The 12,388-nt window shown below is 48.8% G+C and overlaps 1 protein-coding gene across 1 annotated transcript in view; it reads left to right on the forward strand.

Annotated features, from left to right (window-relative positions):
* The first annotated feature begins 9,594 nt into the window (after positions 1–9,594).
* The window catches only part of GNA13 (G protein subunit alpha 13), a 30,680-nt gene continuing 27,886 nt past the window's right edge, over positions 9,595–12,388 (forward strand). Inside the window, 2 exon segments of the mRNA XM_070395218.1 lie at positions 9,595–10,035; positions 12,366–12,388. Of these exon segments, the coding sequence (XP_070251319.1) occupies positions 9,753–10,035; positions 12,366–12,388 (306 nt within the window). The 5' untranslated portion in view covers positions 9,595–9,752.

Consider the following 12,388-nt stretch of genomic DNA (forward strand, 5'->3'; position numbering starts at 1 on the left):
CATGTTTATTTTTAAGTTATAAGCAGTAGTGTGGCTCAGTTGGTTGAGTGTTGTCCTGCACACCAAAGGGTTGCCAGTTCGATTCCCGGTCAGGGCACATACCTGTATTTCAGATCCGATCCCCAGTTGGGGCACATACGGAAGACAACCGATTGATGTTTCTCTCTTACGTATCTCTCTCCCTTCCTCTCTCTAAGCATGTCCTAGGGTAAGGATTTAAAAAAAGTTTAGCAGCGTAATACAATAATCAACATTATTGTCTCATACAGTTTGTGTGGATCAGGGATTTGGCAGCAACGTAGAGCTGCATGGCTCTAGCTCGGGATTTCTCGAACGGCCAGGACGCGTGCATGGGCTGCGGGAGCGTCTTCACAGTGCTGTGGCGGGCTTCTCCGAGGAGTAACCCAGGAGAGCAAGGTGGACGCCGCGTGGCTTTCATTGTGAAACTCTGTGCCACAAGACCCTGTGAGTACATGGGTCGGCCCTGATCGTTTTGGGATGAGTTATGCAAGGGTGTGGGTCCCGGTAGGGACTCACCCGGGGCCGTCCTGGAGGCTGGCTGCCACCGTCCCAAACTGTGTGACTGAGACTCTGACCTCATAGGAGTTCAGTGAGGAAAACTGAAGGCTAGAGGACTTGGGAATATTCGGTATTGTTTTGATTTTTTAGCTAAATCTTAAAGGATATCTTTTACCATTTCTTTTTCTCATATTCCTTGCTTCCGTAGTACTTGGAAAGAGAGGAGGGTAGGACTTTTCTAATCATAAGGGGGTAGGGAAGCAGGGTGAATATGAGGAAGAGTTTAAAAACAGTGAGCAGGACCTATTTGAGGGATAGCAAAGGGGGAACTGACATTGGGAGGGGGAAAAAAGTCTAGACATAGAGGCAGCCTAGCCTGGCCCTGTTCAAGGACAGCCCCCAAAGCCAAGGAAAGGCACTTGAACTAGCTGAACCAGAAGGTAGACGTTAAAGGCATAAGGCTTTGGCCGCACATGTTCTCAAAGGCCTGCTGGCTTCCTTGATGTGGAGATCTCAGGCTGCATAATGGGTTTCTGAAGGTGAAAAGTATTCCCTTCTAAGGGACACTCACTTCAATGCAAGCCCGCCCCAGCAGGGTCAAGGCAATACCAGGAAACGGACTTGAATAGCTTCCTTTTATCAGGATAGGAAGCTCCAGTTGATAAGAGAGTTGGAATCAAGTGTCCCAGTTGGAGGATGAGCCTCCCAGAGGAAACGTTGGCCTGGGAGATAGTCTGTGTTTACTCAGTGTGCCCACGACGTCTGCCGTTTATACAAACTACATCCTCGGCGCAGCTGAAGATAGGCCCGCCTGACCTAGGAAGGCCAGTGTCTGACGTCTCACCAGGCCTGGGAGGAAGTGCCTGCCCAGACCCGCCCAGCCAGGGGCCTCGCAGCTGCGTGGACACATTGAGGGCAGGGGCCACTCTGCACACTGCTGTGCTGGGCAGGGCCATTACAGTCGCTAAGTATCTCTTCACGTCCTACATGGAACCATCTGTTTGACTCTTCCAGTTACTCAGGTCAGCAACAGGAGTACCTCATGACCCTCCTAAGACCTGGCTTGCGTCCACTCATCAAGACATTACCAAAGCCCAACATTTGTAGATCCGTGTGGGGTCCCCACGTGCTCCCACTATGATGCTCAATGATTTGCAGCCCTGGCATGCACTGTGCTGCTGAGAGGGGTGGCATGAGTCAGGCATTCCTGGATTTGCATCGGCATCTTCCCTTGAGTATGACCTTGGTGAGTGCACTTGACCGCTCAGAGCTTCAGTTTTCCCATCTGGTAAAGGGAAAGAAGGCTCACCCATGAGAAGCCCTTGGACAGTGCCTAGCATTTACGAAGAGCTCATAGACAATGACCACCACCAGGGTCTCATTATTATTCCATTATTATTCCATGCCTCCTAGTCTTCATCTGGATGTTATTTCCAGCCCAGAATGCCCTCCCCCGCACCCCCCTCTTCCCCTTCTCTTCTTTCAAAGCTCAACTCCAGTACCTCCCACCTGCTTCCAATGAGGCCCCCCCACTGAGCCGGGCTGGCGGACCTCTCTGACTCCCAAGGCAATGGGCAGCCGTCCCTGCGGCCCTCCTGGCGCAGATCACTTAGCACAGTGATGACTGGCTGACCAGTTGGCCTCGCCCACTGTAAACTCCTCGTAAATTCATTCTTCTTTGTGCTCCTCAACATGGAGCGTAGTGCCCGGCACAAACAGGCACTGCCCACATGCCCAGACCATGCAGTGTTGGGCTTCACCGTCCACACTTCAGTCCCTCGCCGTGTGCCAGCAGCCCCAGCAGGCTCACTTTTGAGCTGGATCCTCTGCTCGTGAAGACTGCAGATGACAGAGGTCCAGGAGGCAGGGGCGGGCGGGGTGGGGGTGGGGATGAGCTGCTTCCTTTCCCAGAGAGCCTCTCTCTCCCTTACAATACAGCAAAACCCTGAATTCACATCAGAAGTATTGCTTTTCCCCAGGGAAGACATTGGGGGCATGATAGCCAGGGAACAGAGGGGTTGCGGCCCAGACCTTCCTTCTGACTGCTGAAAAGTCCTGCGTTCGGCCCCAGCCTAGAACCAGCACCTCCAGGAGTTCCCTCGAGCTAAGGAGGGACTTTCACAACCTCAGAAACTCTGGACAAAGTCCAGGATCACCGTGTGAGTCATGGGGTGGAGTGGATGATATAAATTATACATTTGCTTTTTAAAATCCATAAAAAAAACCCACAACAGTCTCTGGGGCCTGGCTTCAGCCATCTGTCCTAGGCAAGTCACTTCCTGACCAGCAGAAGCGCCCTGGTTCCTCAAAGCGTTTGGTGTGAACCCCGCCTCCCGCCATCTCTGCCCCTTCCTCGCCCTCCCTCTATAGAGCCTCTTGGTTTCCTTAGCACGATGGAGTCTGGCTCATAGAGTCTCAGGCTGGTTCCTTTGGCCCTCGCACTAGCCAGGAGCTGCCACTGCCCACCTGAATCACCACAGCCACCTCCAAGCTGCTCTTCTCAGCTGTTGTCTCTCTTCTCTCCATCCCCTCCTGGGCCCCAGTGCCAGGTGGATGGTCCTGAAACAGTGCACCTGTCACCCATCACCTGCTTGAAAACAGGCCAGTGCTAGCTACCCTGGCTGGTGTGGCTCAGTTGGTTGAGCGTTGTCCCCTGCACCGAAAGGTTACCAGTTCAATTCCCCATCAGGTGATTCCTGTTGAGGGACAGACTAAAGTCTCCACATCATCACTGGGAATCCAAACCCTTTCCAACCTGACTCCACCAGGCCTCTTCAACCTCACTGGTTGGTTCTAATCAAACCGGCTCCTACGCTGTCCCCAGCACAGGCCAGAAGCATGCCCTCTCAGGCTGTTCCACCTGCCTGGATGCTCTTCCTCATTCTTTTCCTTGTGACCAAAGCATTCCAGGCTTCTGTCCACTTCCCGTGGATTGGCCTAGGAAAGAGCCGCTAGCTCCAAGCACTTGACATTCGGCTAGTGACCCTGAGGAACTTCGTAATTTCGTATTTTATTTCATTTTAATTAAGTTAAATTTAATGACTCAGTACGTTTAGAACAATTCGATTTTGTGATTCTACTTTTTCAACTGTATGTTTTATGAAATCTAAATACAGACCAGATATCTTCAGTGAAAATTTAGCATCCGAATGGAGATTCCTGCAAATGTAAAATGCACACCGAATTTTAACACTCGGTATAAAAGCAATTAATTAATAGCTCTCAATTAATCTTTATATTGATTACATGTTGACATGACATTGGGTTTGGTAAACTATACTGTTAAAATCAATTTCAGTTTTTTCTTTTTACTCTTCTAATGCAGCTACTGGAAAATTTACAAGTACATATGTGATTCACATTATATATTTTTTCTTTTAAATATCTTTATTTTTATTTTAGAGATAGAGGAAGGGAGAGGAAGAGAGAAAAACATCGATCGGTTGCCTCCCGTACTCTCCCTGACTGGGGACTGAATCTGCAAACCTGGGCATGTGCCCTGACCAGAAATTGAACCAGCGACCTTTTGGTGTAGAAAACGATGCTCAGCCAACTGCGCCACACAGCCATGCTCCAGACTCTAGACTCCTGAAGCAGTTATCAGTATGGTTCATTTAAAACTGAGTATATGCAACTTTGCTTTTGTTAATCTTTATTTTTATATAACAAAGTCATTAACTGCTCTTAATCACCAATGGTTAGCAGCAGATGCTATAATTATCTGACCTATTTTGGGCCAGGCACTTTGCTAGGCACTTCACATGTTATCACACTTGATCTTCTCAGCAACCCAGGAGCTGACATGGGAGTTTATGACATTACTTGACCTGGGAGCCAGCCTGCCAGTCTGACAAAATCTACATGGACCATGTCCCCGGGCCACCGGGTGAACCTTTACCGCTTAACGGTGCACTCAACCAGCGGACACACCCTGGCGTATGGACTGAGGCAAAGGCTAGGTCTACACACCGTGACATGTGACACTACCTGGCCGGCTGGCCAGGACTGTGGTTCCCGGAAGCGGCAGGTCCAAGCTTGCTAATCAGCCGAGTGTTCCAAGAGAATGAAAACTCCTGCCACTGGCTTGGAAGCAGAAGATTTTAAGATACAGGAATCAATTTCTGAGATTCTGCAGACTTAAACTTCCCTGGATAAACAGGATCTAAGTTAAAGAACTCTTACTGTTTCCGGCAAGAGGCACCCCATTTATGGGCAGTACAACATAAAAAGTATCCCTCATCTTTAATAGCTGCGAGGGAACATAAAAGAGAGGGACTGAGCAGGATGTTTTGAATTTCTCGGAAAGAATCTCAGATTTACAGGCAAAGCCTTGCACTCAGTGTTATATAAATAGACTGCCTGTATGCAGGCGATGCAGTAAGCGAGGTGTAAGTGTTCCTGTGCGTGCTGGTGTGCGGCTTTAAGACAGCACCGGCTTCTGGCTGTGGATTAATCACAGCTGGTCAACAGCAGCTCATGGATCTTTCTCGGAGGCTGAGAAAAATAACCAGTAATTAAAGTCATGTTTTCCATTAATAACAACAACAAAAAACCCTACCAACAATGCGATTCCACATGTCTAGTTTCATGCAAAACTTTCCACATGAGAGGCTTATTCTGGTAAGGGCACCATCAATATTCATTACACAAAAAAAAAAACACACGAGTGGCCTTTTCATATCTAGCTCACCTGAAGGGGAAGTCGGGGGCTTATGCACCATGCAAATATTGCCAGAAGCTTGGCTCCTCTTATTTCTACATCAACCACCTGGAACACTTTACAAACCAGAAGCTGAGCTCAAAGTACGGAACATTTTACCAGAATCAGCCTGCGGGCTGGTAAACGTCCAGATGGCAGTCCGCCTAAAGGGGCTGGAAAAACAGACCAACCAACCAACAAAACCACCGGGCTCTTCGGTGCCTCACAGTTAAGGACAGGTCGCTCCCGCGTCTCTATAGTTGGAACTTCATACCCCCGGGCATTTGGGGCGCTAGGACAATCTGGACATCTCAGAAAGAGCACTGGATTCAGAGTCAAAAGAGGGAGCTTCTAGTCCTGGCTCTGCAACCGGCCAGGCGGAGTGCGGCTTTGAAGGTGTCACTCAAACTTCTGTTCCCCTCAGCCTCCTCCTGTGCGGATGGGAGGAAGGTTAACGCTGGGTTCTCCTAATCAGGCTATTGTGGGCAGGGAATGAGATAAAGGAGGTCAAAGAGCTTTGGGGCATTTAAAACATTACACCAATGCCAGGGATTTGTATTATGGGAGGGCTAGGGAATTCTCTTCCTTTTCTGAAGGTGGGGAAAGCCTGTGCTTGTTTTATCTGCAAGAAAAGATTAGAATCCACCGATTTTACATACATGATGAGACAGAACACAATTGTGTACCAAGAACCTGCATATGTCATCATTAGAAAACTAGAGGCCCCATGCAAGGAATTCATGCAAGAGGAGGCCTTCCTTCCCTCTGGCTGCTGGCATCGGCTTCCCTCTGGCACCCGTGACCCGGGCTTCCCGAGAAGAACGGAAGGCCATCAGGAAGGACGTCAGGTCTAATTAGCATATTATGCTTTTATTATTATAGATTAACACAAGGTTTAACCACTAAGTCAGTGATGGCAAACCTATGACACGCGTGTCAGAGGTGACACAGGAACTCATTTTTTTGGTTGATTTTTCTTTGTTAAATGGCATTTAAATATATAAAATAAATATCAAAAATATAAGTGTTTGTTTTACTATGGTTGCAAATATCAAAAAATTTCTATATGTGACCTGGCACCAGAGTTAAGTTAGGGTTTTTCAAAATGCTGACATGCCGAGCTCAAAAGGTTCGCCATCACTGCACTAAGTAATGTCACTGATTTTTAAATAAACATATGTAAATGGGTGTGGTCCAATCCTGAGTAGTCAGTAGTCACCTTGGCAAGAGGAACACTTATTTAAATAATCTTTCCTATCATTCAGAAAAACATTTAACTCCTCTTTTGGAATTGTTCTGAGAGCCTCTGGCACATTTGTTGAATATGTCTTAGGGTAACAAAGATTTTGTCCTTTGTGGATAATAATGACTACGTAAATAGCACGAAGCATAAATGTTGGTAAATGAGCTAAGTAATGCCATTTTTTTTATTTACCCTGAAAAAAGTCTGTGACTGTAAGATAGGAAGCCTATCTTTCTTTTAGTTCCAACAGAGCAGTTACACATAGATTTCAGGAATGGGCAGAATTGTTGCAAAGGGCTTGTTGTATCCTAAGGCGATGACATTAGAGGAGAAAAGCCATTTGGATGTATTTCTACATTTGTAGTCACACCTTCATTATTCATCTGGCTAAACTGGCTTCTAGAAAGGGCATTGCAACTAACCAACTGCTCAATCATTATATCACAGCTTCTTGGGGCTTCTGAATCCCTCATTTGCATTTGAATTAACTGCCTAGCAATACAAATGTTTCCAATGAATTAACATCTGGGGCTAGTGGAAATATACACCCAGCAGATTCAATTCTAATCAATAGATTCTCTACTCCCTTAAAAAGTTTAGATTTTTTTTTCAGTTATGAAAAATATCTGAAAATCAAAGTATCACTAATATCATTAATCTGCTAGAGTAGATTTGTTTCTGATGCAAATAATTTAAATTGCTATTATATTTTAAAACAAACACAATCACCCTTTTATTCGTGAATATTGCACACTGTGGGCACTTCAGTATTAAATGATGCCAATGACTTTCCTTTCGTGGAAATTATTATTTTACCTACCCCATTTTTTTATTGTGATAACATTCACACATCTAATTCATTATTTGGTCATTTTAAAGTGAACAGTTTGAGGTATTTAGTAGTACATTCACCGTGTTCTGCAACCAGCACCCCTATCTAGTTCCTAAACATTTTCATCACCCCAAAAGGAAACCCTGGACCCATTAAGCAGCCATTCCCCATTCTTCCCTCCTCGTCGTCCTTGGCAACTACTTATCTGCTGTTCCTATGGGTTCGCCTATTCTGGCCATTTCATATAAACGGAACACCACAATATGTGGCCTTTGTATATAGCATAATGCTTCCAGGGTTCATCCATGTTGTAGCATGTCAGTACTTCATTCCTTTTTATGGCTGAATAATTCCACAGCATGGATGCACTACATGTGTCTATCCATTCATCCATTGATGGATATATGGGTTGTTCTCACCTTATGGCTATTCTAAATAATGCTGCCATGAACGTAGGTATACGATTTTTTCTTTGAATGCCTGTTTTCCATTCTTTTGGCTATCTACCCAGGAGTGGAATTGCTGGGCCTTATGGCAAGTGCTATGTTTAATTTTCTGAGAAAGCACCAAACCTCTAACTCGTTTTTACACTTACAATCTCAAGGTGGCTTAATGACCAGACAGAAGCAGTTGGACTCCTGCAGCCAAACCCAGGCTGGGCTCAAAGAGGTCTCTCTTTCAGAAACACTGAGCCAAGCCTGTTCCAACACAGGTTACAGGCAGGGCTTTGAACAGCTTTCTCTGCTGCTCTACAAGTCACAGCTCGAACTGGCTGGGCAGGAATGCCTTCCTGCCTCCTAGGCATCCTTGCTCCCTCCATTATGTTGCGCACACGCTTTTGGAAAAGAAAAAAATAGTTCACTACCTAACTCCCAGGCTTCCCTCCTCCCATTTTTGTAGAATTCAGATGAGAATCTGGAGTGCACGTAGACACGCTGCTTGGCAGCCAATGATAGGCCCCTGTCCTGGGCAGCGTTAGTCCTTCCCTGGTTGGAGGACAGAGCCTCCCAAATATCAGTGAGACAAGAGAAGGGAAGACTTTTTACCACAGCCCAGAGGTTCTGACCCTATCAACCCATAGACACCACGCTGAACCTACCCCACTGTGTATGTTGTAGATTGTCTACCCTATGGGCTTGGCCAGGACAATGGGCGATAGTCCTACTCCAGGCATTGTTTACTGCAGCCAGTGTACTGAGTCATGAGGCCATTAAACCAACCCTGACAGTAACTGATTAGCACTGATTTATTTATTTTTTAAATTTAAACCTGTTTCATGAGCTTCTCAGATAGCTGACCTCTTACCTCAACAGCCTAACACATAGGTAGTTTCTGAGCTACAGGAGCCGGAATCAAGGAGCATTATGGTAGCACTGCCCAGAACAGAGACAGACCAAAACGCCTGTTTCCACTTGAAAGTAAACACTGAGAATAAAGACGTTGGTTTCCGGGGTCCTTGCTAGCAGTCTGCCAGCCCAGCTGTCACTTGCGGCTGGTCTCCTGGCAGCCCCTTCAGGTGTCCTGGCCTGAATCTACTGTTAGGACAGAAAAAAAGGCCCTTGGCTGATCATATCCTCTGTCATCTGGCAGGAAACCTAACGTTTGCCTGCTCCCGTCCCGGGTCTGTTTGCTTATCTGCTTCCTTGTAGGGAAGAGCCTGCATCACAGTGTCCGGTTTAGGGGGATTTTCACTATGACCTCACCCTGCTGCAGCCAGCATCCACTGGTCTCTGCGCCGCAGCTCGCAGCTCACAGCTCGGGAGGGAATCCACATTCATGAGGCATTAACCCAGGCCCCCTAGCACATCTCAGATGAACTCCAACTCCAGTTCTTTCTCAATCGGGGAAGCGTGGGAGGGAGGGTCTCCCCGGGGTTCGAGAATGCCAAAAAGAGCAGGGCGGGCGGCTTGACGAGGTTTGGTTATTGTTCAGGGCTTGGGAGAGCAGGATGCCACGGAACCACCGTAAGAAAGTGCACCAAAAACCACCTAGGCTCGCGCCCCGCTGTTTGAATCACATTCCAGCCCATGGCTTTGAAATGAGGCGCGCCCTCGGCGCCCTCGGAGGTCACCTGACCACAGCGGGGGCGCGCACGCGAGCCAGAGCGTGACTGGCCGGCCCGGGGCGGGAGGCGAGGAGGAGGGCGCTGCCGGCGTGCGCGTCCCCGGGAGCCGGCGTGCGCGTGCGTGCGTGCGCGTGCGTGCGCGTGCGTGCGCGTGCGTGCCGCGGGGCCACCGCCCCTCCCGGGCCCGCCCTTCTTCCCTCCCTCCCCTGCTCGCCCGGCCCGCCCTGCCCGGCCCGCCCTGCTCGTCAGTTCGCTCCTTCCCTCCCTCCCCCGGCGCGCTCCGGCCGCCGCAGCGCTCCCCGCCCTCGAGCCGCGGTGCCGGAGTCGCCCGGCGCCCGAAGAAGAGGTGGAGGGAGCCGGAGAGGCCCGCCGAGGCGGCGGCGGCGGCGGCAAGATGGCGGACTTCCTGCCGTCGCGGTCCGTGCTGTCCGTGTGCTTCCCCGGCTGCGTGCTGACGAGCGGCGAGGCCGAGCAGCAGCGCAAGTCCAAGGAGATCGACAAATGCCTGTCCCGGGAGAAGACCTACGTGAAGCGGCTGGTCAAGATCCTGCTGCTGGGCGCGGGCGAGAGCGGCAAGTCCACCTTCCTGAAGCAGATGCGGATCATCCACGGGCAGGACTTCGACGAGCGCGCGCGCGGGGAGTTCCGCCCCACCATCTACAGCAACGTGATCAAAGGTGCGGGGCGGGGGTCGGCGCGGGGGGCCGGGGGCCGGGCCCCGGGCGGGGGGCGCGGGGCGGGCACCGCCCTCGGTCCCGGGCGGAGGACCGGGCCCAGCGGGCGGGAAGGGGGCGCGCCCGGGGCACCGCTCCTGCCGCGCGGGGTGCCCCGTTCCCCACGGAGAGGGAATGCCCTCGGGCTCCCCGCTTTCCTTCTTGCTGCCCGGGTTGGGGGGCATGGCTGGTCTCCCACCCCGCCCTCCGCCGGGGAAGCGAGGAGAGCCGGCTGCCCCGATGAGGCAGGAAGACCCGGGAGCCAGCCCCAGCCCCAGATCCTCCACCCCCACCCGGGCCCGGCCTCCCCGCCCCTGGTGGGGGACCCGAGTCACATGGGGTCGGCCCGCTCCCGGCTCCCTGCTTCCCGGGCGCCTCCTGAGCTGGGAGCTCTGCAACCGTCACGATCGGGAAACTTTTTTGCCGAGACGCGTCAAGGGCAAAGGGTGACCGTCCTGGGTCCTCCTGGACAAGGATATGAAACTTGAGGGTGTCATGTTTGCTGCGCAGGTACCGGGGAGAGGAGACCCGTTATAGTTTAAAAAAATTAGCATCCGTGGTTTCTCGGCCTTTCTCGGCCCAGAGTCAGGGCTGGGCAGGATGTTTGCCTGTGATCATATGCGCACGTTCCTCTCCCTCCCTCTCCTCTCCTCTCTCTTTAATAATTTGAGGGGGTGCACACCACAACTTGCTTCCATTATTTAAATGAAATTGTGCATTGGTATAAAGAACCTTTGACCGAAAAAGGATGTGGAGCCTGTACAGGTAGCCCATGAATCAGTGTCAGCTTGAATCGTCGACTCTGCTACTTGACATTACTTTAAAAATTAAAGTATACGTTGTTCTTCAGTGAAAATGCACAAGACTTTTATTTCTGGATTTCAAAGGATTAGAGAAGATGGCTTTCATTTTGCCATTTGAGCGATAAGCAGCACTTGTTTTTCTTAGCACCAGATATTTTCTGTTTAGAAGACGTTTTGGCAAACTTGAGATACAGAGTCTGGTCCTTCAGGTGCATCCAGATTCTCTTTATTTCATCCGGGTAGCAGTTATCTAGGAGTTTGCTTCAGGTTTCAGGTCTTTTTCAGCATTTTTAATGGAATTTTTGTTTGTTTGTTTGGGAAGTACTTAAGCAGCTCCTTTGGGTCACTTTTTCTCCCAGGACTGAGTAGAGGAAAACTGGGTGTGTGTGTATATATGGGGGGGGGGGGGGGGTGGGGGGGGGTGTAATGACTGAGAAGAGCACTAGGGGGGGAGCTCCCAGACCACAGTGAGCTCCCAGCCCTAGCACCACTGCAGGTAAGCCCTGCAAAACAGCTGTATTTATCCTATCTTAATGTTTAGCACAAAAGTAATTAAGGTCTCTTTCAAGGCCGCAGACTCCACCTTGCCAGTTTCTTAATTCGAGCTACCTTTGTATCCTGATGTAGCTGAATTCGGGAATTATGTCAATGAATAGAGTCAACATGTTAACTGATTATGAGCCAGGTAAATACCTGGTTCTTACATGTGCCTATTTTGAGCATTGAGTATGAGATGCAGTAAGTCACTAGACATCTACTTTTTTTGAGTTGGCATGATCAGAAAATTGACAGCACAACAGTTTTTCAGTTATCCAAACAAATGAGTTCTTGATAGTTATGTGACAGTTTGATGGACCAAAAGATAACAGTGTAGTGATAGAGTTATTGGGCTTGAACTAATCTCTGTGAGTTGAAATCTCTGTTTTTATCCTTTTTTTGCATTTGGTCTTTCTTTTAGGGAACTCTAATGCCATCCTGTGACTTATACTGACGTGAAGCTTGACCTGCTTTTTTGAGTTTTAAATGTGTTCCTAAAAGACTCAGTGTTGGATTAAGCAGGATACTTAGGGACCAAATAACCTGGCGTTTCGTAAATGAATGTCTTCTTGAGGGGCTCAGAGAATCTTGGTTGCAGCCGTTTTCTTCAGAGCCTGGACATCGGTCTATGCAGCTTTTTTTTTTCTCTTGTGACTGACTACCTTCTACCTCAGAAGTTATTTTATAAATTAGAACATGTTAAAATCCTTCAGAAAGAGCAGTTGTTTAATAGTACATGCTTTTCAAGGCTCTGATTTTATGACTGTAAACTGTAAATAACTTAGTTTTTTTAAACTCTGAGAAGTTACAGATGTCTGTTTTGATGTTGGTCTCCATCTTTGGAGGAGATAGGTCTGGAGTAGTAAAAGAATTTTAAGAAAATAATCCTGGAATAGAATCTTTGAGAATCTAATGATTCCTATCAAACTTTCTTTTCTTTTCTTTTTAACCAAGGTATGAGGGTGCTGGTAGATGCT

The sequence above is a fragment of the Myotis yumanensis genome, unplaced genomic scaffold (genome assembly GCF_028538775.1).
Source record: "Myotis yumanensis isolate MYYU_CA2020_CCGP unplaced genomic scaffold, mMyoYum1.0.hap1 SCAF_16, whole genome shotgun sequence".
Lineage (NCBI taxonomy): Eukaryota > Metazoa > Chordata > Mammalia > Chiroptera > Vespertilionidae > Myotis > Myotis yumanensis.